The sequence below is a fragment of the Ranitomeya imitator genome, chromosome 9 (genome assembly GCF_032444005.1).
Source record: "Ranitomeya imitator isolate aRanImi1 chromosome 9, aRanImi1.pri, whole genome shotgun sequence".
NCBI lineage: Eukaryota > Metazoa > Chordata > Amphibia > Anura > Dendrobatidae > Ranitomeya > Ranitomeya imitator.
Window position 1 is genome coordinate 48,607,152 of NC_091290.1, and position 25,918 is coordinate 48,633,069.

Consider the following 25,918-nt stretch of genomic DNA (forward strand, 5'->3'; position numbering starts at 1 on the left):
TACTTGTTTTTTTAGCAAGGACTAGAAATTGCACCATAAAATTGCTATATGCATATTTACATGAAATCAATATACCTTTTTTAAGATTATCTTTCTAAAAGAGGACTTACATCATTCTTAGCATTCTGACCCAAAGGTCAAAAAGCCTCAATTATCAGAATCAATTTTGCTTCCTTACATAATAAGGCCAGATTAAACCCCCACCCAGAATCTACCCAAAGATAAAGTGGCCTAGGCCAGATTATACCCCTCTGGGCCAGAATATACCCCTGCTGCTGTAGATCAGATTTTTCAGGCTTTTGAGAACCTTTGAGTGATATACTCAATAACGGAGCCCCAGGCAACAAACGGGGCCCCAGGCAGCACACAGGGGCCCAAGGCAGCACACAGAAGCAGAGACAGCGAACAAGGTCCCAGGCAGCACATGGGGCCCCAGGCAGTGCACAGGGCTAAGGCAGCACACAGGGGCCCCTGGCAGCACACAGGGGTCCCAGGAAGCGCACATGGGCCCTAGGCAGCGCACAGGGGTCCCAGGAAGCGCACAGGGCCTAAGGCAGCACACGGGCCCCAGGCAGTACACAGGGGGCAGAGACAGTGAACCGGTTCCCAGGCAGCACATGGAGCCGTAGGTAGCACACAAGGCCCCAGGCAGCACATAGTGCCCCAGTCAGCACACAGTGGTCCCAGACAGTGCACAGGGGCCCAGGCAGCATACAGGGGCCCTTGGCAGTGCATAGGGGCCCAAGGCAGCATGCAGGGCCCAAATACAGTGCACAGGGCCCCAGGCAGCACACATGGGCCCCAGGCAGCATACAGGGGCCCCAGGCAGCATACACTGTGCACTGACCGGGGCCCCATTATAAATGTTTCACTCAATGGTTCTCAAAAGCGTGAAAAATCTGATCTACAGCAGCTGGTGTATATTCTGGCCCAGAGGGATATAAACCGGCCTAGGCCAATTTATAATCTGGGGTATAGTTTGGCCTAGGCCATAATATACCCAGGGTATAAACTGGCCTAGGCCACTTTAACCCCAGGTATATTCTGGGCGGGGGGGGGGGTTAATATGGCCTGATACACTGGTACAGAGGTTCAACACTGATTAAACCTGCAAACCACATTGCCCAAGGATTGTTATTGTGACCTTGATATGTAAGCCCGATTCATTATTGTATTTGCGCCTGTATTGTTTCGTTTTTGGTGTTTTTCATCAGTTTTTCATTTACACCTATTTTTTCTAATAGTTTGCGCCTTATTTAAAGTGTATTTTACATGTGTTCGCCTATTTTTCTTTATTGTTTACAGTGGGCAAAGTTTGTTATTTTCAGATGTTTTCACCCTATTGATTAATTGTGACTTTTTAAATCACAAAATCTGGTGCAACTCTACTTCAGTCTCCCCTGAAGTGATTTTATGCATGTCCTTTAAATGTCGCAGTTTTAGCAACGTTTTGAAAAAGATGCAACTTTTTGCTCATAAGTCGCAATCATAGTTGAGGACAGCAAAAAAAGCAATTTTTTAACTTTTTGCTAAATTCATGAATCACATGCGCCATTTTGATGAATTTGGCACAATAAATGTCAGTGAATATCACAAGACAAAAATATAACAAAACAAAATATCAATCGGGACCATAATGTTTTGTTAAACTACGGTACTTCTATTAATCCAATCTGCCTTTGAAAGAAATATGCCTCAAGGTGGCACAACTTATAAAAGATAATATTTTTTGGCTCAACTTAAACAAAGCAATAAATTAGTTGTGAGTATATGCTATTTTTCTAATCTGATAACATCTACCATGGTACTCTATTTAAAGGAGAACACAAACTTTTTATCTTTCTTCTTTTACGATATTTTAGGATTAACATACAATCTTTTCAAAAAAGGCGCACACTAATGAACCTTTGCAGTCATATGATAAGATCGATCTTTCCTTTTTCACAAATGACAATATGCAGAATTAAACATTTCTTATACATTTAAATATTTAATTATTTAATTGTCATCTATATCTGTCACAATTACATATATCTTTGCCTTCCCTCTGTACATTGTATGCTATAATGACGTTATATCATATGACTGGAAATATTCAGTACTGCGCTCCCTTTTTTGAATACATTGTCCATATATTCCCACACTTTTTGAGTTGTATCTTATTGTTGTTTGGTCCTGATGAAGAGGTTTAGAAACCTTGAAACGGGCTGACACAATAAACAACATTCATGGTTTAACCTTGTGTCTGACTACATCTTTAAACCTTGAGCAACACAGACTCTGAACCACCATATTCCTCATTTTCTGCATGGAGTTTTATTGGTGGTCTGGCAGCAGCCTTTGCATGCTTTTAAAGGAGTAGTAACTGTCACAACCCTATCAGGTGAGCATACCTAAAATACTGTACCAGTCTGTCATTGTAAATTTATTTTCTGTTGACAATATCTATAACCCTGTATGTAACCCCTTTTGTCATGTACAGCACCATGGAATTAATGTTGCTATATAAATAAATAATAATAATTGTTTATCAGATAAGCCATTATTTGCGCTTTTTGTCTCTCCACGTAACATTTATTATTTGAGTCATTCTAATTTAACTCCTCAACAAAAAGAAAAGCATCCTGAAGTGTCTCACGCTAAATGAACAATAAATCATAAATGTACCCATGTTAATTCCTAATATGAGTCTTATAGCAGTTGGAACCAGTAGTCAATAGGGACTTGAACAGCCCCATGAATACATTTGCATAATTTGGGGTGACCGAAGAGCCCATTGCTGTTCTTTGTTGCTGTTGATGAAATGTTATACCATCAGCAACATGGAACTGCTATGGGTATTTGGGTAACCCCAAGTTATGCATATTTATTCATAGGTAAGATTGATTTTCTATTGCCTATTGGTTCCAAATGCTATAAAAATCATATAAGGAATTACAGGTACAAAGAACGATTTACTTTTCATTTTGTGTGAGACATTCACTAGAATAATCTCGATGGAGCATATCGCCTTTTTAGATTTTGATATATCTCATTTAAATAATCCAATTATTACCCAAAAATATTTCAAGTCTGTAGATGGAAATAGTTATTTGGATTGTTATAGTGCAAATTTTGCTAGTGTAAATTGTGCCATTAACAATGCTAACTACATCTAAGAATTCAATTTTTATCGCCCAGCCCAATTTGCGTTGTAAAACAGCTGTTGCTTTTTCTTCTGCATCTTCTGTCTGGGATATGAACAAAGGATTTTTTATAGTCGTTGGGTGAGTGCGACAGTTTATTTCTTTCAATAAGGATTCATTGAATATTTAAATACCTGTTGAGCACCAACGTGGACTTTTAGATACTTAACTACCTGTGAACCTCATATATACTAATTGCCCGCTTTTAGTAGTGCTGATCCAAATCCTTTTTCAAGCCCTTCACATCCAATGACCTATATTTATGTCATCATCCGTGCCCCTGCCTTTGATGCGGGCTCACACGCTGAGCCCACATCTTTCCTCACACTTGATGACTGATCTGCTTAGTCACTAGGTGCCTCTAACAGCTGCTGATGGCTCTGAGTTCCACCTGTGGCTGTTAACCAGTTAAATGCCCCTGTTAATCACTGACAGCGGCATTTAACACTCGCAGACATGAAGTGCATCATTGATCCTGTCCATTTGTGCCCTGTCACACCCCACTGTCAATCGGTTGAAGGCAACTGTGTGGAAATACGTGTTCTATTTGTGATTTTTGTTTGCCTTTTATTGGTTATCAAAAGCAGAGAGGACTCCATATCATTTTTTTGAGGTTCCCCTTTTATTTATAACCAGCAAAGTCAAAGCAGACAGTTGTGAGGGAATATTATCAGGCCAGTAAGGTTCATGGTTATCTGGCCTTCCCAGCCTAAAAATACCAGCTCACAGCTGTCTGCTTTACCTTGGCTGGCTACCAAAAATAGAGGGGGCCCCAGGTGTTTTTTTTCCATTTATTTATTTATTCACAAGTACACTAAACTACACACATAAGCCACTGATCCCCTACTCCACTTGGACCTCCACCTGCTGGTTCAAGATTATTTTTTAATTTTTTATTCTAAGTTCTTTTAAGTAATTTCCCTATCCACATTTGTTTGCAGAGCAATTGTCCTGCTATTACCCCAATTTTGCTTCCTTTTGCAACCCCCTAGCCCTTACTCTGACCATTTTACAGCCATTTTGCAGCACTAAAGTTCAGGTCCCCATTGGCTTCTATGGGGTTTAGGTTCGGCGTCAAGTTCTAGTAACATAACCTAACGTTGGACTACAGTTCGATCGATCCCAACGAACCCGAACATCCACTCATTCCTATCAGATGATCATAAGGAGTGAGTCGGGTATGAGGAGAACCCAGGAGAGGCAAGTGTCAAATTTTTTAACCCCTTCCAGGCCTTTTATAATTCAACAAAATTAATGCCATGTGCTTGCCATTTTTCTGAATTTTTTCTAACTAAAAAATATGCATTCTTTTGAAAAACTCTAAAGTTAAAACATCATAAATACCTGCAAAAAACACACATTGGCCAAAATTGACAATTTTTCTAGAAAAAACAATTCATGCTCAATAATATTGCAAATTAATTTAGAATCTAATCACCTATCCCTGGAATACATCAAAGTCATATGCATGAAATTCACTTTTGCTGAATTCAGTAAAATAATAGTTGAATCGATTAAGCTGTTGCATACTATTGGTTGGTTGAAAAGAGAAGATAAGTGAATGGGGAAAATCATTTTGCTAAACGGCAGGGGATTTGGATGTTTCACCCCCAGCAGTTCACCCCTGGGTACATTTCACCTCCACACATTTCGCCCCCAGCATTTTGCCCCCAGCAGTTTGCCCCTGAGTACATTTCGCCCCCGAACATTTCATCCCTAGCATTTGGCCCCCAGGATGTTTCGCCCCCGCACATTTCACACCCGCACACTTTGCCCCCAGCAGTTCGCCCCCAGCAGTTCGCCCTTGGGTATATTTTGCCCCCGCACATTTTGTCCCCAGCATTTGGCCCCGAGGATGTTTCACCCCTGGCAGTTCCCCCCAGCAGTTCACCCCCGGATGTTTGTACATTTCGCACCCAAACATTTCATCCCCAGCATTTGGCCCCCAGGATATTTTGCCCCCGCCCATTTCACACCCACACATTTTGCCCCCAGCCGTTCACCCCCAGCAGTTCGCCCACTTCGCCCCCAGCAGTTTGCCCCCAGATTTTTCGCCCCTGGCAGTTCACCCCCAACAGTTCGCCCCTGGATGTTTGAACCCTTGCGGTTCATGAATTCCTGTCCGTAATCAATGTTTCACCCGCAGCAGTTCGTCCCCAGCAGTTCGCCCCCAGATGTTTTGCCCCCGAATGTTTCTACTACAGCATTTTGTCCCTGGATGTGTTACCATCTGATGTTTTACCCCTAACATTTTGACCCCATATGTTTCACTCTCAACTTTTGGGGTCAACATGCACGGAACAAAACATCTAAGGCTGAGCATACCTGGGGGTAAAATGTACAGGACCCCAATTGCTGGGAAATCCTGTGGCTGCCTTTTCAGCAGCTCACCCAGGAAGCTGGGAAGAAGGAGAGGACTCGTGGTGGCCTCCGGATCCAGGATGATGATCGCCAGCCCACGCAGCCAGGAGAAGATCAGGCAAAGATGAGCAGAAGACCTCTAGGTAAGTACCAGGAGGGGAAGATCGGCAGCATGCTTACCGCAACATGATTGCTGAAAGCATGCTGCCTTATTTTGCTGTTTGGCATGAGAATACCCCTTTAATGCAGGCTATGTATGGAAGCAGGGGGATTGTTGCCTGACTACAGGGTTAATCCCATCAACCATCTGGGCAGAACTGAGTTATTGGCTCTGCTGAACTAAAGTGGTGGTTATCCAGCTTCTACAGAACCTCTTTATCAGGTCTTCAGAAGGGGGGTTTTGGGATCAGCCCTCACAGAACACTCTGCCAGTATGCCAAAGAATGGAGCAGCAGATAAAAGGATCCCTTTTTCTATTGATGCCCATCCTCAGATTGGGCCAAGAATAGGGTCCAGTTGTATTCTGCATTGAACCAGCTGTTTATCAGCAACTTTCAGCACCAACGACAATGACAAGTGACTGGAAGCTGCGGCCATAGCTCTCCATGATATCAGTGAGATCCAGGGAAGATGTGACAGCGCCTGGTAAAGAGCTGATCCACTGTGATATGCCTTATACAGGGGCATGCACTGCTCTGTGCAGAGAAATGCATGTTCTGGACGGGACTCAGTTGTGTGCATCCGGTCTTTCAGTAACAAATGGCCCTTTGGTGATAACCATTAAATGGGTGTGGCCCTTGGTGAATATGAGTTTGACACTCCTGATCTAAGACAAGTGACCATCATTTTACTGTCATGTACTAATGGTGTTACACTTAATGGCTTCTTTTTGTTATCCATTACATATCATACTGTATCTAGTGATGAGCAAACCCAATCTGGAAAGTTCAGGGTTCACATCGAACATTGCCTGCTCGGGTTTAACCACACCAATCCCAAAGAGGCAATGTTCCGAGTTTGCTCATCAGAAAATAAAAATTACTTCTCTCCCCTTTGCTGAGGTCCCGACTTGTATGGAGAGTCTTCTTGACCAAGGGAAATGCTAGCTAGGAATCCTGAAAGGAATTCCCTCGGGTACGATGACATATTCACACAATGTGGAATTGCATGGAAGAGGACTGAAGGGGACCCTCCGCGTCTGCAGGTACCTCAGCAAAGGGGTAAGTAGCAATATATATATTTTCTTTTTACTATCTGGTCAGTGATGAGGATGTGGTGGACAGATCCTCCACTCCTCTGAGTCTCCATACCCATTGAGTTCAATGGAGGTGACAGTTTGGGGTTGCTGAGCCCGAACCCGGATTTTCTTGTGTGTTTGGGATGGAACTGCCCAAACTGAACTTTGGCAGGTTCACTTCTCACTAATCATATTTTGGGTCTAAGATGTATAAATGTGATCAACTTACAGTTTTTTTTAATTCCAAAACTTTGAGTTTTCTAGATAAGTAACTTTACAAACAGACAGAAAAATATTAACAATTGGTCAAACCAACCAACATTGCAGAACAATATATTTAAAGCATAACGATAAAAAAACAAACAAAAAAAAACTGTTGATATATTATAGTACCTGTGGCACTGATCTTTTCCAATGGAGAATCCCTTCCAGCAGGTTTAGTTTTTCTTAAATATAATATTTTCTAAATTTTATTTAGTTTTGTGTGAAAAGTCCCATCCAAGTTATAGCAGCAGGCTCTATGTGCTGCAGGATTTCAGTGGTTACTAAGGAAGTCGGGCCCCCTTGGTAGCAAAAAATTGTGGACGGATTCAGGCTTCCGGTGATACATTCAGGGCTGTTTGATCACAGCCCTCTGGAAAGTTCTCCTTCCCCCTCCCCTCATGTGCTTCATCTTGGACAAGAGTAGGGCTTCCCCCCTGTGTAAAGCCAGAAAAAAACTGAGCACATGGGGAGTTGCGGAGCTTTGCAGGGGGCTGTGAACCAGCAGCCCTGTATACATCATAGGGTGCACGTTGATGCCTCTTTCAGACTTGCTGTTTTCCTGGTGATTACCGCGGCAGTTTAAAACCGCGGCGATAATCGCCAGGAAGATAGAACATGTTTTAAAATGGAAAACCATGCAGCTTTCTGCTGCACAGTTTTCCTGCGATTTGAGCCCATTGACTTGCATTGGGCAAATCGAGTGTTCTGTAGTGGTTTTGCTGGCGTCTACTGCCGCGGTTTTAAACTGCTGTGATAATCGCTGGCAAAACCGCTAGTTTGAAAGAGGCCTGACAGATGCATATCTTGTGTAGCCACGCCCCCTATAGTCCATCCACAAGTTCTGCTACTAAGGCGAAATGACCTTTTTATTAGCCACTGAAATCCTGCATCACATGGTGCAGGAACTTGCTGCTGGAACTTGGACGCGACTTTTCACATAGAGGGGAAGTTGCTGGAAGGGGGTCTCCATTGGAAAAGATCAGTGCCACAGGTACTATAACATAGCAAAACGTGTTTGTTTTTTTAAAGTTACTCTTTAACTGTATAAATTAAAACTGTTAAACAAGAAACATAAAGGTATAGAGGGGGAAGGGTTAGAGAAAAAGAGGAAAGAAAAGAAAAATTGCAGGTGTTAATGTTTGAATTATTTTACAGCTAAATATGCGACCATCAACTAAAATTCAAAGCTGTAGGCGATGCCTCTCAGATAATCTATCAAGCTTCTATTGTTGAAATCTTGCACAATACATATAACCCTTGCTGAAATTGCAGCATATTTTTTTTTTCTTGCAGGGGTGGGATTTCCTGCTATTATCTGAATAATTTCTAAACTGTGGAGCTCTTGCTGATGTTTCAGACAGTTAATGAACCGGTATATATTTGGGAAAAGAGTACCACATGTTTCTTGAAAGCTACGGTGCCACCCTTCAACATCATTATTTGTTCGCAAATCCTGAATGTGTGCACACAGGCTTAGAAAAGTTTTGGAAAATGTCTTGTTAAAATTGCGGGCAAAATGCTATGACACCATAATGCAATCAGTTGTGAGGTTTACAGATGGAAACAGTTGATTAAACATGTCACAAAAGTGCAGCACTCTGTACAGTACTTTTGTGGCATGTGGCTTGATGACGGATGGGAATTCATGAACCACAAGGACAAACTGGAAAAATTCTGGGGGCAAAACAGGGTACAAACATCCGGGGGCGAAGTGCTGGAGGCGAATTGCTGGGGGCGAAACATTCATGACAGATGGGAATTCAAAAACCACAAGAGTACAAACATCCTGGGGCGAACTGCCGGGGGCGAAACATTGATGACGGACGGGAATTCATAAACCACAAGGGTACAAATATCCGGGGGTGAACTGCTGGAGGTGAAACATTGATGACGGAGGGGAATTCATGAACCACAAGGGTACAAATATCCGGGGGTGAACTACTGGAGGCGAAACATTGATGACGGAGGGGAATTCATGAACCACAGGGGTACATATATCCCGGGGCGAACTGCAGGGGCTGAAACATTGATGATGGACAGGAATTCATGAACCACAAGGGTACAAATATCCGGGGGCAAACTGCTGGGGGCAAAACATGGATGACGGGCGGGAATTCATGAACCACAAGGTACAAATATCTGGGGGTGAACTGCTGGAGGCGAAACATTGATGACGGAGGGGAATTCATGAACCACAAGGGTACAAACATCCAGGGGTGAACTGCGGGGGGCGAAACATCCGGGGGCGAACTGCCGGGGATGAAATGGGTGAACTGCTGTGGGCAAAATGTGGGGGGTAAAATGTGCGGGGGCGAAACACCCCTGGGGGCCAAATGCTGATAACAAAATGTGTGGGGGCGAAATGTACCCAGGGGCGAACTGCTGGGGGTGAAATGTGCGGAGGCAAAACATCCTGGGGGCCAAATGCTGGGGATGAAATGTTCGGGGGCGAAATGTACCCAGGGGCAAACTGCTGGGGGTGAACTTCTGGGGTGAAACATCCTATAACCAAATGGCAGATATAAGGAAAATATGTTGCTTACACACAAACACACATTTACTTTCATTTAGTCACCTTTCTTCCATTGCAATCATATGGCGAAGTATTTGTTTTTTCTGAAGTGGTTGTTTGTCTAGTTGATGTCCTTATGGTAGTAGTTTTAGTTGTTGATGTACTAGTAGATGGTGTTGTTGTTTTACTGGTAGTCTGAGTAGTTGTTGCTGTTTTGGTAGAAGATGGAGTGGTAGTTATAATATAAGGAGTAGTTGTTCTCGTGGTAGTTTGAGTTGTTGAAGTTGATGAGGAGGTTGTACTCGGTTTAAGTGTAGCAGTAGAGGAAATAGTTGTTTTTTCAGGAGTAGTAACTGTAGTTAATCGTGTAGTTGTTGAGGCAGTGGAAGATGGCGTCGTGGTTTTTGTTGTGGTTGTAGTTTGTGAAGTTGATGTCTTTTGAGTTGTTGAAGTTGATGAGAAGGTTGTGCTTGGTTTAGGTGTAGTGGTAGAGAAAGTAGTTGTTTTTTCAGGAGTAGTAACTGTAGTTAATTGAGTAGTCATTGAAGCAGTGGAAGATGGCGCAGTTGTTTTTGCTGTGGTTGTAGTTTGTAAGGTTGTTGAAGTCTTTTGAGTTGTTGAAGTTGATGAGGAGGTTGTACTCGGTTTAGATGTAGCGGTAGAGGAAACAGTTGATTTTTCAGGAGTAGTAACTGTAGTTAATCGTGTAGTTGTTGAGGCAGTGGAAGATGGCGTCGTGGTTTTTGTTGTGGTTGTAGTTTGTGAAGTTGATGTCTTTTGAGTTGTTGAAGTTGATGAGAAGGTTGTGCTTGGTTTAGGTGTAGTGGTAGAGAAAGTAGTTGTTTTTTCAGGAGTAGTAACTGTAGTTAATTGAGTAGTCATTGAAGCAGTGGAAGATGGCGCAGTTGTTTTTGCTGTGGTTGTAGTTTGTAAGGTTGTTGAAGTCTTTTGAGTTGTTGAAGTTGATGAGGAGGTTGTACTCGGTTTAGATGTAGCGGTAGAGGAAACAGTTGATTTTTTAGGAGTAGTAACTGTAGTTAATTGTGTAGTTGTTGAGGCAGTGGAAGTTGGCGTAGTGGTTTTTGTTGGGGTTGTAGTTTGTGAAGTTGATGTCTTTTGAGTTGTTGAAGTTGATGAGAAGGTTGTGCTTGGTTTAGGTGTAGTGGTAGAGATAGTAGTTGTTTTTTTAGGAGTAGTAACTGTAGTTAATTGAGTAGTCGTTGAAGCAGTGGAAGATGGTGCAGTTGTTTTTGCTGTGGTTGTAGTTTGTAAAGTTGTTGAAGTCTTTTGAGTTGTTGAAGTTGATGAGGAGGTTGTACTCGGTTTAGATGTAGCGGTAGAGGAAACAGTTGATTTTTCAGGAGTAGTAACTGTAGTTAATCGTGTAGTTGTTGAGGCAGTGGAAGATGGCATAGTGGTTTTTGTTGCTGTTGTAGTTTGTGAAGTTGATGTCTTTTGAGTTGTTGAAATTGATGAGAAGGTTGTGCTTGGTTTAGGTGTAGTGGTAGAGAAAGTAGTTGTTTTTTCAGGAGTAGTAACTGTAGTTAATTGAGTAGTTGTTGAAGCAGTGGAAGATGGTGCAGTTGTTTTTGCTGTGGTTGTAGTTTGTAAAGTTGTTGAAGTCTTTTGAGTTGTTGAAGTTGATGAGGAGGTTGTACTCGGTTTAGATGTAGCGGTAGAGGAAACAGTTGATTTTTCAGGAGTAGTAACTTTAGTTAATCGTGTAGTTGTTGAGGAAGTGGAAGTTGGTGTAGTGGTTTTTGTTGGGGTTGTAGTTTGTGAAGTTGTTGATGTTTTGATTGTAGTTTTAGTAGTTGATTCTGTTGTGGTTTCTTGTGGTGTTGTAATGGTTGTTGTTACTGAAATGGTAGGTGAAGTTCTTGTTGTGGCTCTTGAAGTCGTGAGACAGAACCGATATTCTTCAGCTTTACAATTATGGCTGCATAATCTAGTAATAATGCAACCATCACTATCTGTTCCATTGAAAATGATGTCACCTGAAAAAATAAAAAGAATTGAAAATACAAACATACTTAACTTATTTGATGAATTTAAGCAAGTTCTCATTCACTGATAGTAAACAAATATTTTGAAAACACATTTCAGCATATTGTATAAGAGCCAAAATTGGGGGGAAGCTTACTGTTTATGGTTCAGTGTTGTATGTATAAATCTATTTCTGGTTAGTTTGCGTAGAGGTGGCTGTATTTAGTCTTGTATCTAAAAATATTCAATGCAGAAAAATAAAACAGCTCACCACTAATATATTAGGAAATTAACCCTATAAGGATCAGGAATTGCTTCATTTTTGTGCTCTTGTCTTGTCTTGTCTTGCCTTCATTGAAGAGACATAACTTTTTTATTTTTCCATTGACATATCTGTATCTGGGCATGTTCTTTTGCAAGACAAGTAGTTGTTTTGAATGGCAGCATTCATTGTTTTTACCATACAGTGTACTTAAAAATGGCAAAATAAATATAACTGTGATGAAATAGTTCAAAAAAATGCAGTTTTCTTTTTGTGGGGAGGAGTGGTTGTTTTTACATTATTCTTTGTATGAATTAATGATCTGGAAATATGATTGTTTGTGTCAATATGAATAAGGCCACACCAAACACGTGTCAATTTTTTTTTCTTTTTAAGTGATGAAAAAAATACTTAATATTGTAAAAAAAATGTTTGCTTTGTGTCGCTGTTTGCCAATACCATAACATTTTTATTTTTTTGCTGGTGGGGGTTGTTTGTGCACGGTGAGTTGATATTTTTATTGATTTCAATTTTATGTAGTTATGATGCTTTGATTGCTTATTATTTCAATTTTTAAAAAAGTTGAGGTTACCAAAAAAATAGATTGGACTTTACAAACATGGCAATGCCAACCTTTAATCTTTTAATTATTTTTAACAGTGGGAAAGGGTGGTGATTTGAGCTTTCAAACATTTAAAAATGTATTATATTTTCAAAAACTTTTTCTGTTATATTATTTGCTAGTCCTCCTAGGGGACTTAAACCTGCATTCATTTAATGAAATAAAGGGGACACTTAAACAACAGAATATAACTGTTTGACAATCAATTTCACATGCTGTTGTGCAAATGGAATAGAAAACAGATGGAAATTAGTGGCAATTATCAAGACACACTCAATAAAGGAGTGGTTCTGCAGGTGGGGACCACAGACCATATCTCAGTACCAATACTTTATGGCTGATGTTTTGGTCACTTTTGAATGTTGGTTGTGCTTTCACACTCATGGTAGCATGAGAAGAATTCTACAACCCACACAAGTGGCTCAGGTAGTACAGCTCATCCAGGATGGCACATCAATGCGAGCCGTGGCAAGAAGGTTTGCTGTGTCTGTAAGCATAGTGTCCAGAGGCTGGAGGCACAAGCAGGAGACAGGCCAGTACACCAGGAGATGTGGAGGGGACCGCAGGAGGGCAACAGACCAGCAGCAGGACATCTACCTCTGCCTTTGTGCAAGGAGGAACAGGAGGAGCACTGCCAGAGCCCTGCAAAATGACCTCCAGCAGGCCACAAATGTTCATGTGTCTGCACAAGTGGTTAGAAACCGACTCCATGAGGATGGTCTGAGTGCCCAACATCCACAGATGGGGGTTGTACTCACAGCCCAACACCATGCAGGACGCTTGACATTTGCCACAGAACACCAGGATTGGCAAATTCACCACTGGTGCCCTGTGCTCTTCTCAGATGAAAGCAGGTTCACACTGAGCACATGTGACAGACGTGACAGAGTCTGGAAACGCTGTGGAGAGTGATCTAATGCCTGCAACATGCTCCAACTTGACCATTTTGGCAGTGGGTCAGTAATGGTGTGGGGTGGCAATTCTTTGGAGGGTCGCACACCCCTCCATGTGCTCACCAGAGGTAGCCTGAGTGCCATTAGGTACCGAGATGAGATCCACAGACCCCTTGTGAGACCATATGCTGGTGTGGTTGAACTTGGGTTCCTCCTAATGCAGGACAATGCCAGACCTCATGTGGCTGGAGTGTGTCAGCAGTTCTTGCAAGATGAAGGCATTGAACCTATGGTTTGGCCCACCCATTTCCCAGACCTGAATCCGATTGAACACATCTGGGACATCATGTCTCGCACCATCTACCAATGTCACGTTGCACCACAGACTGTCCAGGAGTTGGCGGATGCTTTAGTTGAGGTCTGGGAGGAGATCCTCAGGAGACCATCTTCCATCTCATCAGGAGCATCGCCAGCCATTGTAGGGAGGTCATACAGGCACTTGGTGGCCACACACTACTGAGCATCATTTCCTTGCCTTGATGCATTTCCACTGGATCAGCCTGTAATTTGATTTTCCACTTTGATTTTGAGTATCATTCCAAATTCAGACCTCCATGGGATATTAATATTGATTTACATTGATCATTGTTATGTTTTATTCTTCTCAATGCATTCCACTATGTAATGAATAAAGATTTGCAACTGGAATATTTAATTCAGTGATATCTAGGATGTGGGATTTTAGTGTTCCTTTTTTTTTGAGCAGTGTACTTCAATACCATAGTATTGCAGTATATAGTGAAAATCTCACAGCCCACAGCTCAACTTCTCAGAAGGACCAAGAGCAGCATTGTGGGTCTTCAGCAGACAGACCAACATCGAACCCACACTATTGTGTTGCAGGGAGCCAATGAGAGCCGATGCACGCATGCATTGGCATGGGTCCTATTTATATATTGCTGCTAGTGACATTTAAGTTGTTATAAGCTGTAGCTGAAACTAGGCACCAGGCTCGGCTGTTAGAGACAATTACTGGCTGTTTTATCTGAAGTATGTGGTGGGAGCTCAGCTACTGAGCTCCCTCCACAACTGAGGACTCCTTTCAGGACATGGACAACATGTACATTTGCGGGAAGGGCATGCGTGCATTGGCATGGGTCCTATTTATATATTGCTGCTAGTGACATTTAAGTTGTTATAAGCTGAAGCTGAAACTAGGCACCAGGCTCAGCTGTTAAAGACAATTACTGGCTGTTTTATCTGAAGCATGTGGAGGGAGCTCACCTACTGAGCTCCCTCCACAACTGTGGACTTCTTTCAGGACATGGACAACATGTACATTTGCGGGAAGGGCTTAATTAGCAAACTAGTTTGGGATCTATAAACAAAATATGTATTGCAGCTAAAATGTGAGGAATTGGAAGCAGGGTCTTTCTAACTTTCTATTGGAGCACTATAATGTCTTGCATTCACCTTTCATATATGGTAGTCTAATGAATAGGATTTATGGCTGTTCTATCAGCACAATACTTAGAGACATACACACATGAAACATACACGTAGAATATGAATATCACGTACCTGGTTTGAATATTGTACCTTTCACATTGCAATAGCAAGTTGTTGTTGGTCCTGTTGTAGTTTTTGGGGTTGTGCTTGTTGGAGTTGTTATCCTGGTTGTGGTCATTGTGGTGGCCGGTGTTGTAGTTGCTGATGTTGTCACTTTGATTGTGGGTGTTGTGATTTTTGGAGTTGTTGTGAGAATTATGGATGTTGGAAATGAGGATGTTGTGAACATTGTGGTTTTGGGTGTTGTGGTTGTTTTGTATGTTGTAGATGTTGGGATTGTTCTTGTTGTAGGTGTTGTGGTTGCTGGGGTTGTGCTTGTGGGCCTTGTGGTTGTTGGAGTGGTGGATTGGGTGGACATTGTAGTTGTGGGTATTGTGGATTTTGGTGTTATGGTTGTTATCGATATTGTGGTTGAGGTTGTGGACATTTTGGTTGTGGTTGTTGGGGTTGTGGTTATAGTCATGGTGGTTGTTGGAAATGTTGTTGTTGGGGATTTGGTTGTATATGTTGTGGTTTTGGTAATTGTTGTTGGGGTTGTGATTATTGTGATTGTGGGTGTTGTAGTTTTGGTTGTGGACTTTGTAGTTATGGTCGTAGTTAGTGGGGTTGTGGTTGTGGATGTTGAGGTTTTTGGAGTAGTGGATATTGGAGTTGTGGTTGTGGAGATCCTGGTTGTAGGTATTGTGGTTGTTGGGGTTGTGAATGATGTGATTGTGGGTGTTGTGCTTGTTGGGGTTGTGGATGCAGACTTTGTGGTTGTTGGGGTTGTGGTTGCGGATGTTGTGATTGTAGTTGTAGGCAATGTGGTTTTTGTGGTTGTGGTTGTCTTGGTTGTGGTTGCTAGAATTGTAGTTGTGGTGGTTTTAGGTGTTGTTGTTTGGGTTGTAATTATTGGAGTTGCGGTAATGGGTGTTGTGGTTCTGGTTGTGGACATTGTGATTATGAATTTTGTGGTTGTGGGTGCTGCCGTTGTTTGGGTTGTAAACAGTGTGGTTGTGGGTGTTGTTGTTTTTGGGGTTGTGGTTGTGGGTGTTGTTTTTGGGGTCGTGGTTGTGGATGCTGTGCTTGTTGGGGTTGTGGTTTTGGGCGTGGTAGTTGTGGGATTTGTGGTTGTGGGTGTTTTGGTTGTTGGAGTGGTGGTTGACTTTATGGTTGTGGAAAATGTTGTGGTTGTTGGGGTTGTGGTTTTTGGAGTTGTTGTTTTTATGGATGTACTTTCACAAAAAGTCTCACAGCAAAGATAGCTGATCTCATAATCATAGCATGCTAAAAAATTTGGATATTGATATACATTTTGGCATATCAAACCTTTTTCTAGAGAGCATTCAATGTTTTGATTTTCATATTTGCTATTTATTGTTCTGCAGTCAATGTCTTGTGGGTTTGTACATATTGCAATACCAGCATTTATTATTTTGTCAAGATTTTCCACATCCCCTCCATTGTATCCCATGGTAACATTATGTAAGCTATAATACCCTGTCCATTTACAAACTTCTTGACAGACTGTAGTTGGTGAAGTTGTCGTTTTAATTGTTGTAGAAGTTCTTGTAAATATGGTTTTTGTTGAAGAGTATGTGGTAGTAGGGGTAGGTGTGCTGGTTGTCAATACTGTTGAAAAATAAATAAAAGAAGAAATTTATACATTTTTGTAGAAATCAATAACTTATGACATTTATCTTCTATCTGCATTAAAATTAATTAAAATGTGTGATAATACCTACATCATTTTTTTAGGAATTAAAGGAATTCTGATGTTCATTCCTTATGCTCTCACCTGTACAATAGGTGATAAATGTTTGATTTTTGAGGCCCCAGTGGAACCTCATTACTATTACTAGTATATGGGTTTGGGGTTTCTGTTCACTAAAATATGGTGAGGGGGAAGTTGTTTGCGGCAGTGGTCAAGCAAATTTCATTCAATACTGTGTGATAAAGGGTTAAAATATAATTATTGATAAATTCCAAAATACTATCAACCCCTTACCACTGAACTCTCTTTTACCTTAACTGACAAACGTCTATTTTTAAAATCTGACATTAATTTTAGTGATTCATAGATAGTTGTTTCATGACACATTTTACACTATTATAATGGTAAGTTTAGGTAATTAAAAATTGTGTTAATATATAAAAAAAAGTTTAATCATTTTTGAAAAATTACCAATTTCTAAACTTTAAATTTGAATACCTTTATAACAGACACAACAGAAAAATAGTTAATAAATAACAATGCCCACATGTCTGCCTTACATAAGCATTTTTTTTTTTATTTGATTTGATTAAGATAGTAGAGAAAAACAGTGGTGGTGCCATGAATATTGCGATGAACCAATTGTTGAAGAAACTAAACCATTTTAAAAACAACACATTTCAAACTTATATAAACTCTTTCTTAATACCTGCTTTTAAAATAAATTTGTTTCTTCAAAACCTTGTTCATCAGGACATCTTTGGCAGCGCAGGGACACCACTGCCATTTCTTCTCTACTACCTTGATCTTCCTCTCCACCCACAGGGAGCGAGTGCGGTGGCCAGAGCACCAGAATTTGTTTGGTCTCACATATACATATCGGAATTGTGCTGCACACTACTCACCCAGGCAAGTGGTTCACATCCTATTAACCTACCTATTTACCTTACGGTTTTATACAGGGAGCACTCTCTTTTTCCCTTTTATTTTGTTAGGCTGTTAGAAGCGTTAAAAGTTTAGCAGCGATCTTTCATTTTTGCCTCAAAAATCGTTTTTATAGAACTATTCAGTTTCAAAGTGACTTTGAGAAGCCTATATCTCAGGAAACTTCTAAGTGTGATACTATTTTAAAAACTACACCCATCGAAGCATTTAAAACTGCATTCAGGAAGTTTGTTAATACTGCTTTGCAGGAATTAATTTAATGCAAAGTGGATTGAAATATTCTTTAAAAGGAACCGGTCATCAGTTTTTGGCTTATAAACCCTGCACATCACCTTTAAGATTATAAGAATGGGATTTCTGTGACCCCTTTACATCCTTAGATATATCCTTGCATACCTCAGAAAAAGTGTTTTATACTTGTCCCTCGGTGTATGTAAATTGCGCGGTCTGGTCCTAAGGGTGTGTCTACACCATAGTCAGCTCCGACCCCCCGTCCCTTTGATTGCCGCCTCTTCTAACTGCATGTAAGTTGATGACATCTCTATGTCATCTACATAGTGCTCGAAGTGTCACGCTGGTGGTTGTTCAATAGGGCACAGTGAGGTATGCCTGTGCAGCTCTCCCATTCCTCTGCAGGTGCAAGACTGGGTGAGACGGAGAGCTATTTGACATATAGAGAGCATTTTCGCTGGAATAGATTGTGGATGCTCTTTTGAATTTGCAATGCCCCCAAAGTGCCAAAACAGCAGAAACCCCAACAAGTGACCCCATTTTGGATATTAAATCTCAAAAGAAATTATTTTAGGGGTGTAGTGAAGTGACTATTTTGAAGTCACAGGTGTTTCATAAACTCTTAGAACATTGAAACATGAAAATTAAAAATATTTTTTTTTCCAATGTAATGTTTTTGCCCCATATTTATTCTTTTTGCCAGGGTAGCAAGAAAAAATAGACCACACAATTTGTTACCCGATTTCTCCTGAGGACGTCAATATCCTAGTATGTGGTTGGAAATGAGTACTCGTGCACACTGCAGAGCTTAGAGGTGAAGGAGCACTGTTTTGGAAAGCAGATTTATCTGGAATGAGTGAGTGGTATGTTAAGAGAGACCCAGAGGTGCCAAAATAGTAGAAATCTCACACAAGTGAGTCCATTATAAAAAAAAAAATACAATCCTCAAGGAATTTATCTAAGAGAGTATTGAGTTAAAAGTAGAGATGAGTGCATCTTTTGAAATTTGAATTTGCTGACTGCCAAATTTTCCCCAAAAAATCTGTATGTGGCAAATAGATGTGCATAAATGTCAATACTGGAAAGTATACATGGGGAGAAGAGAAAACTTTGACCATAAGAGTTTTCACTTTACAGTTGAGAAATAGGATCACACTATCCATAAGAGCTTACACTGATTGTAAGGGCTTACACCATACTGGCAAGGGAGAGACCGGACCCCGATGGCCATATGAGCTTACGCTGTATAGGAGTAGAGAGGACCCTGCTTTTACATTTTACACTCTACAGAAGAGGTAGATTTACCCTGTGACTCTGGAGATGGAAAATGACTCTGCTATACAAACTGTTTCCCTATTAATTAACCACTGAACTGTGAAGGCCCCAGAACTGACCAACACTGTACAAAGTACTGTATGATAATCCATAAGATGTCATAGACAGGGCCGGTTTTAGGCAAAGTGGGGCCCCAGGCAAAGTCTAAAATGTAGCCCCAAATATATAACATATTGCACATCATACAGAAGCATTTCGGTTTTATTTACATGCGCTGAGATCAGGCCACTAAACGAGTGTGATCGACAATACTGAAATCGTTCAACACTTGTTTCCCGACATCTTCCACCATCTGAGAAAGAATTTTGTTCCGGCATAAGCAATTCAATCACTCGATGAATATGCAGCATTTTGCTTGTTTAGTATAATACAACCCATTGTCCTCCATATATAATAACGTGCACCACAGTCCTCCATATTGTAAAATGCACACCGCATAGTCCTCTATGCGATATAATACACTCCTCATAGTCCTCCATATATTAAAATACACTGCTCAGTACTTCACATAGTATAATACACTCCTCATAGTGCTCCATATAGTAGAATGCACCGCTATAGTCGTAAATGTAGTACAATTCACTTCCCATAGTAAAATGCACCCATAGTTCTTCATATAGTATATTGTATTTCCCATAGTCCTCTATACAGTATAATGCAGCCAACATATAATATAATGCAGATACCCCATAGAGCATATTGCAGCCACCCACAGAGTATAATAGTATAATGCAACCACTCCACAGAGTATAATGTAACCCCCATAGAATATATTGCAGCCCCCTCATATAGTATAATGTAGCCCCCTCATAGAGTATGATGCAATCACCCCTCATAGAATATAAATATAATACAGCCCCCATAGAATATAATATAGCACCATCAAAGAGTATGATGCAATCCTCCCTCATAAAATCTAATACAGCCCCCCCATAGGATATAATGTAGCCCCCATAGAATATAATACAGCCCACCTCCCCATAGTATATAATGTAGCCCCCATAGTATATAACACAGCCTCCCCATAGAATATAATGTATAATGTACCCCCGTAGTATATAACACAGCCACATAGTATATAACACAGCCTCCCCCAATAGAATAGAATATACCCCAATAGCATATAACACAGCCTCCCCATAAAAAATAATATACCCCAATAGTATATTGTACTAATGTAGAGGGAGCTGATACCTCCAGATTGACAGCGCACTCACCCATAGGCTGGGGTCAGATGAGCGTATGGCATTGGATGTAATATGCTAATGACCCTGAGCTCCTGATCTGCTGCGAGCTGGAGCCGTGTGTCATGCGGCTGTGCTCCGAGCCTCTTGCACAGAGAGGATCTGAGCACAACTGCGGAAGAGGCAAAGAAATGAATTTCTCCATCTCCTCCATTGCCGGGGTCAGCGTATAACGCACAGCACTCGGATAATATCTGAGTGATGTGCGTTGTCTCACCCATAGACTTATATGAGTGCGAGTGAGCCGAGACTCGGCCGAGTGTGAGTGACAATTGGAGTATGCTGTGATTTCACTCACACGTATAATACGGCCGAGCAAAAAATGGTAACGGTAATAGATGAATACTGGTCCAAGTGCTTTGCGATGTTTTATCGCATAGCACTTGTCCGTATTCATTGCTTGTGTGACCCCGGCCATACTGTCAGACACACTGCAGGTCCCAGCCATCCTAATCTAAATGGACTGACAGAGCCTGCGCCATCCAGAGCTTCGGTTTCCAACGTCTTTTCTATCACCATCTCCACATGCAGAATTATTGTGGCGTATGGCAGCAGAAAAAAGATATTGCAGTAGCCGGTCTTGGTGGAGATGTGACAGATGCACTACCCCTATTTTGTTATTTTGTTCTTTTTTTTATATTAAATCTTGCTTGCAGCTTACCATCGCCTACATCTTCTTCAATGGAAGAAGTTACAACGAAGCAAGAACAAAGAAGCCAAACTAATTTAGTTTTGATGATATTGTAGCACCAATATGTGTCACGATGCTTATACAGTACAGCCATGACATAGACTAGACAAGATCTGTTCATTTACATTGTAGCTGTTCCATCTCGCATGTTCTACGTGGATATTTTCTCTCTGAACCATGTTCATACAGGTACTATACAGATGATCAGGTTTTTAAATACATCAGATAGGGATTGTATACATTAGACAGGACTGCTCTATTATGGGTATACCTTGGCGATTGGTGGAGCAGCTTAACATACTTTTTTTTGCAAAAAAACATTTTAACTAAATACCCTGTATTTTTTCATTTTTTGACTAGCACTTGCTTATTTACTGTGACTTTTTTTTACAACAGAGTATTTTTTGACCTCTCTGTGCGCTTTTGTGTCTTCAAGATCTGTTCCCTGTGCGATCCATGTGACCACTCATATGCAATTTGCATACTTTCCATCAAACTTTCCCTTCCTCGTCTCGTAAAGTTATATAACTCACTGTTAAGGTTCCGCTTATTAGACTATCTCGCTAGTTTATAAATGGAGTGGAAAATCCTTTTGAAAGCATTATTAAATCTGCAGTATTCCACATGGCCAATATTTCGCATAGTATTTGTAAAGCAGGCACAGTATCTGATCACTATATGTATTGTGGTATCATTGGTTATATTGAGCTTTGTAGAGTGGCCAAATGCATTGATCACTGATCAGTTAAAGCGCCTTTACTAACAAAATAATCAAACAGTTCCCATTTACAGTGCTATTTATACAGTGTTCTGCATAAATAGTGATAGCAGAGGACACCAATAAGTTGTCCCTGCAAGCAATAATGCACTATATTATTATTATTATTATTATTACTACAAAAAAGTCTCACCTGTATGTGTGGTTTGTGTAGTAGTGGGACAGGTGTAGACCACTTCATTGATGGTACCATTTTTTTTGCATATACCAGTGACACATTCTCCTTTGATGTTAGTAGTGTGGTATACAGTTTCATTGTATTTGTAGGTATGACCGTTGTAGATACACGTGCATTCTACAATTAAATACAATCTATTCAGATGAAAAATATTTTTAAGAAAAAAATTGCTGAAAAAGATTAAAGCATTTAACTTATTTGCAAAACTTGAGATAGAAAACTTTGGGCCATGGTTGTGGTGGTAGGAGAGTATGGAGGAGGTATAAAATAACGAAGGACTCATCTGATGAATATATTGCCATTTCAGCTCTGTTGCTTCAGCCTTCCCCATTGATCTTTGTTAGGTCACTTTCACACATTTAATATTCGGTCAGTATTTTACATCAGTATTTATAAACCAAAACCAGGAATGGAACAATCAGAGGAAAAGTATAAGGCCGGGGTCACACTTGCAACTGCAATGCGAGAAACTGGCGTGAGTCACTCACCTCAATACCCGGCACTGCCACCGGCACTCGGGACCGGAGTGTGCAGCTGCGTGTATTTCTATGCAGCTGAGCGCTCCGGTCCAAACCGCCGATGGCTGAGTATTGAGGCGAGTTTCTCACATTGCAGTTGCAAGTGTGACTCCAGCCTAATATGCAAATTGTCTCTTCAGAGAGGAAGAGGACTAGAACTCTAGTGCCACCAATTGGAAGTAGCAATTCTAACAGTCAATGTCGACCCTTTACCGAGCCTTGTCACATGACTTAGGTTAAAAGCAAACCAGAATCTCAATTTGCAGACACTGTTTTGGGGTACTGCCCCTTGTCAGTGCAAAGTGGAGATCTTGTTTGACTGAGTGAGAGGCGCCTGTTAGGATTGCTACTTCCAATAGGTGGCACTAGAGTTATAGTCCTCTTCCTCTCTGAAGAGACAACTTGCATATTTCCCAGAGGAGCATTGCGGCTTTAAGTCTCCTCATCTCGACATGCTTATCATGTCACTCTCTGCAAGGAGAAATTATACTTCTTGGATTCTGGCCTAATAGAAACACGCCACCACTTCTGTATTTATCACCCACTCCTTGTTCTAGCTTACAAATTCTGATTTAAAATACTGACCAAATACTGAACGTGTGAACGTGGCTTTACAGTGAATGTCTACAGGGGATGACGTTAGATATCAGAACTTATATACTCCAAATAAGAGTTTACAATATTAATCAAATTTACTGACTGGGGTGGACAAACAATATTAAAAATTAACCTTTATTAAGGTATTTTAAAAAAAAATATTTTGTCTTCTCCACCGTGCTATTTGTGCAGTCTATCCACTCCAACCCTTTATATATTGGTCGGATTGGGGTACTGATAAATAAAATGAAAATAAAGTGTGTGTTTTATTTTTCTACTGAATTCTGAAGCATTCAGCTAGTCTGTTTTTAATCATGCGGTATCAAAGACCTAATAGAAAAGAGAAGAAATAACTGGGTAGAAAGGTCAAAATGAGCAATTGTAAGTGCACAGTGCTATATAATATGATGATTGCAATATACTAAGAAGATAAAAAATTGGATGGGAGAATTGCTTCTTGAGTCAAAGGCAGGAGCCACATCAGAGGACCTGGAGCTGGGAAGGGTTACAGTTGTGCTTGTTATTTTATGTTTTATATTTGATGAGATAAAAATATATCCCGGAAAACATCTCTAATTAATAGGTAATTTTCCGATGGAACATTCCCTTTTAAAGGGCAGTTATTTTTTTCATATAGCCTATAAAACCTAGAAATGCAGCCTATAGCTAATAAAGTTTTTTTATGCATTTACATTTTTATGCTGTTTTGATCTATTAGGTTCAGCAATAGGCGAGAAAATTTGACGTCTAAAATGGAGCAAATACCTTTCCGTAGCATCCTCTCTATTAGCCAGATCGATATTCTGCGTTAGCTTCAGTCAGCCTGTTTATCAAAATAATTATTTAACTTTATATTCTGCAAACTTACCATTAACATCATAAATGCAAAGTATGCCTTCCATAGTACAGTTACTGTGGAGAGAGATATGTTAACAGTTTTTCATTGGACATTTAGAAGAAGTGAAAGTATAAAAAACAGTTTAATTACTATTTGAAATGAACAAATCTTTGTAATTTGAAATTCACCAGATGTGCTGAATGTTGACCGGAAATTCGATTTGCAGTGAACTGATTTACTGCAAATCAAAACTACTTCAAACTCTCCAATTGAAAAGACATGTATGACACTCTGACTCTCCTGCCTCTCTCTCCCTATCATTTAAACCTGTATTCTCTTTTCCTCACTAGTGTTGAGCATTCCGATACCGCAAGTATCGGGGATATTTGCGGTATCGGAATTCCGATACCGAGTTCTGATATTTTTGTGATATCGGGAATCGGTATCAGGATTAAGATTAATGTGTAAAATAAAGAATAAAAATAAAAAATATTGATATACTTACCCTCTGATGCGCCCTGGTCATCACCGCTGCAACCGCCTTGCTTTCGTTCCGAAGAATGAGCGCGTAAAGGGCCTTCGATGATGTCGTGGCTTGTGATTGGTCTCGTGAGCGGTCACATGACCTCTCAGCGACCAATCACAAGCCGCGACGTCATCTAAGGCCCTTTACGCGCTCATTCTTCGGAACGAAAGCAAGGTGGTTGCAGCGGTGACGACCAGGGCGCGTCAGAGGGTAAGTATATCAATATTTTTTATTTTTATTCTTTATTTTACACGTGAATATGGATCCCAGGGCCTGAAGGAGAGTTTCCTCTCCTTCGGACCCTGGAATCCATTACAGGATACCTTCCGATATTTGTGTCCCATTGACTTGTATTGGTATCGGATATCGGTATCGGCGATATCCGATATTTTTCGGATATCGGCCGATACCATCCGATACCGATACTTTCAAATATCGGACGGTATCGCTCAACACTATTCCTCACATAATATTGTTTAGTGGTTTATGCTTTTTCCTCCCCATCTCTATAGTTAAGTATTAACTGCAATGTTCTCTCACTATCCAGATTCACTGCAAAATGGCTGTTGGATTTTCTGCTTCTGCTTTTATAAAGGCTGAACTAGTCCCTTCAGATTGGCTGAGCTATACCATGTGATGTTATGCAAAATCCCATCCAGCCATGCCTGAGGTCATGTGATCCATCTCTGGCAGATGCAATCCACTAGAATGTTCAGCCATTTTAGGAAATTCACACAAACTAATTTGCATATTTTTGGAATTTGCCATGTTTAGTGAATTTCTTAACTATTCAACTGAAATTTGATATGCATTACATTTATATGCTCATCTTGATTAGAAATTTAAAAAGGGTTATCTAAGATGAAAAAATATTGTTACTTTGATGCTTATTACTTTAATACCTAGGATAAGATATAATTTGCCACATCTTTGCCACTTTAGATGCTGCAGTCAATGGTGAATCAATGTTCCCATTATGCCCAATAGGATTGCAGGGTGCTGACAATGGGCCATGGCAGCTGGTGGCCTAAAACTGCCCTCCAGACCTGGGCAACCTTGATCTATAGTCCATTGTTGTTTTGACTGTGATTTTAATCATAGATTAAAGGGAAGGCCTAGGGATTGAATGGATAGCCGTCATGGAGCTGGGGCGCCACATCGCAATTTTAGGGTGCCAACCTCCGCTGTCAGGTAGGCCATCAGATCCCATGGCCTACTAGGCAAAATGTTAGGCATATTGCTATTTTCAATATTTTTCTAAGGACCTCTACCCTGATTCCCTGGCTGTGATTGCTCTTTTTAGGATGTTTTTACCCTGAGAAGGCAACATTATATTCTATGGAGGCTTCATTATACTATATGAGGAGGGCTACATTGTATTCTATGGAGGTGCTACATTATATTCTATGGGTGGCTGCATTATATTTTATGGGGGGCTGTATTATACTCTGTG

General features: G+C 40.7%; 1 protein-coding gene across 1 annotated transcript in view; it reads right to left on the reverse strand.

Moving 5' to 3' along the window:
- Positions 1 to 25,918, reverse strand: part of LOC138648607 (mucin-2-like) — a 195,918-nt gene that overhangs the window by 74,119 nt on the left and 95,881 nt on the right. Inside the window, exons 19-22 of the mRNA XM_069738394.1 lie at positions 23,970 to 24,013; positions 21,942 to 22,103; positions 14,904 to 16,502; positions 9,623 to 11,556 (exon numbers count right to left, since the gene is read on the reverse strand). Coding sequence (XP_069594495.1) covers positions 9,623 to 11,556; positions 14,904 to 16,502; positions 21,942 to 22,103; positions 23,970 to 24,013 — 3,739 coding nt within the window. The remainder of the gene's footprint in view (positions 1 to 9,622; positions 11,557 to 14,903; positions 16,503 to 21,941; positions 22,104 to 23,969; positions 24,014 to 25,918) is intronic.